The sequence below is a fragment of the Meleagris gallopavo genome, unplaced genomic scaffold (assembly GCF_000146605.3).
Source record: "Meleagris gallopavo isolate NT-WF06-2002-E0010 breed Aviagen turkey brand Nicholas breeding stock unplaced genomic scaffold, Turkey_5.1 ChrUn_random_7180001866289, whole genome shotgun sequence".
Lineage (NCBI taxonomy): Eukaryota > Metazoa > Chordata > Aves > Galliformes > Phasianidae > Meleagris > Meleagris gallopavo.
This window is the reverse complement of record NW_011131527.1, coordinates 2,783-4,316: the sequence shown is the minus strand read 5'-3', so window position 1 is coordinate 4,316 and position 1,534 is coordinate 2,783. Positions and strand designations below refer to the sequence as shown.

At 66.4% G+C, this 1,534-nt stretch overlaps 1 protein-coding gene across 1 annotated transcript; it reads right to left on the bottom strand.

The window, feature by feature from the left end:
• Positions 1 to 5: 5 nt before the first annotated feature.
• On the bottom strand, positions 6 to 1,528 carry LOC100540412 (sodium/calcium exchanger 2; the record flags this gene model as incomplete). The annotated part of the gene is made up of 1 exon (XM_003213970.2): positions 6 to 1,528. A coding segment is annotated over exon 1 (1,438 nt), but the record flags the coding sequence as incomplete, so codon positions are not given.
• Positions 1,529 to 1,534: the final 6 nt, after the last annotated feature.

Genomic DNA, 1,534 nt, shown 5'->3' with positions numbered 1-1,534 from the left:
GGAGCTGCGCACCACCGTCACCTCCACGGCGCCCTGGCACTCGCTGACGTGCACCACGCGCTCCTGGAAGGAGAAGATGCCGGCGTGGTCGTCGTCCAGGATGGTGACGGTGGCCACCAGCGGTGCCACCAGGCGGCCCTTGGGGTGCTCAGCCGAGTCGGCCTCGAACATCCCCTCGGCGTCGCCCACGCGCAGGTTGAGCAGCCGCACGAAGAAGTGCTCGTCCTCCTCGAAGATGTCGTCGTCGATGATGCCGATCTTCAGCTCCTTCTGCGTCTCCCCCGGCTTGAAGATCAGCGTTCCCTCGCTGTACTCGTAGTCCGAGCCCGCCTTGGCCGAGCCGTCCTCCGTCTTGTAGTCCACGTAGAAGGTGTGGTTGAGCTCCGTGCCGTGCTGGCAGGCCACCGACAGCGTGACGGCGCCGCAGTTCTCCAGGCAGTGGTAGAGGCAGGGCTCGAAGAAGATGCGGCTGCACGCCTCCTCCTCGGCGTCCGACGGCACCTCCAGCAGCGCCGAGGAGCGCTTGGAGAACTCGGCCACGTGCTTCTTCAGGACGTTGCCGGCGCCCGTCATCATCCTCGTGGCCTGGATGCGGTAGAAGGCGCGGCTCTTCTGCTGGTGCAGCAGCGCGTAGTAGTTGGCCATGTCCACCAGCTGCTCCAGCTCGCGCTCGGGGTGCTTCTGCTTCAGGTCCTTCAGGATCTGGATCACCTCCCGCCGGCTCTCGTCCAGCTCCTTCTCCTCGGCGCTGGCGGGGAGGGCGGGCGAAGCGGAGCCGGTGACGGCGGAGCCTTCGGCCTCGCGGCGCTCGGAGGGCTGGAAGCCGCCGTCCATCTCGATGCCTTTGGGCAGCTCCGCCTCGGTGCCGATGATGATGCCGCTGCGCGGGTCGGCGCGGTAGCGCTTGTAGACGTACTTGTAGAAGAGCAGCCGCTTGTCGGCAGCCCAGGCGAAGACCACGCAGACCGGGAAGAAGATGAGGGTGAGCAGCGCCTCCCACACCTGCACCACGCCGGGGGAGATGACGGCCAGGATGAGGTAGAGCCAGATGTAGGCGAAGATGCTCCACGCGGCCGTGACGAAGAAGACGCGCAGGTGCTTGATGCGGCGGCTCTCCCCGCTGGGGATGACGTAGACGCAGACGGCGATCACCACGAACATGTTGAAGGCGGCGCTGCCCACGATGGTGCCGGGGCCCAACTCCCCCGCCTGGAAGTTGTGGCCGCACACCTCGATCACCGACAGCAGGATCTCCGGCGCCGACGAGCCCAGCGCCATCAGCGTCAGGTTGGACACCGTCTCGTTCCAGATGCGCACCGTGCCGATGCTGGTCTCGCCGTTGGCCTTGGTGATGGTGATCTCCTTCTCCTTGGAGGTGATGACCTCGATGGAAGCCATGAAGCGGTCGGCGATGATGGAGACGCCCAGGAACATGTACATCATGGCCACGAAGTAGACGACGGCGCGCGCCGCTTTGTCGCCCAAGGAGGGGTCGTCGGGCTGCCAGACGGGCAGCAGCACGCCGGGCTGGCAG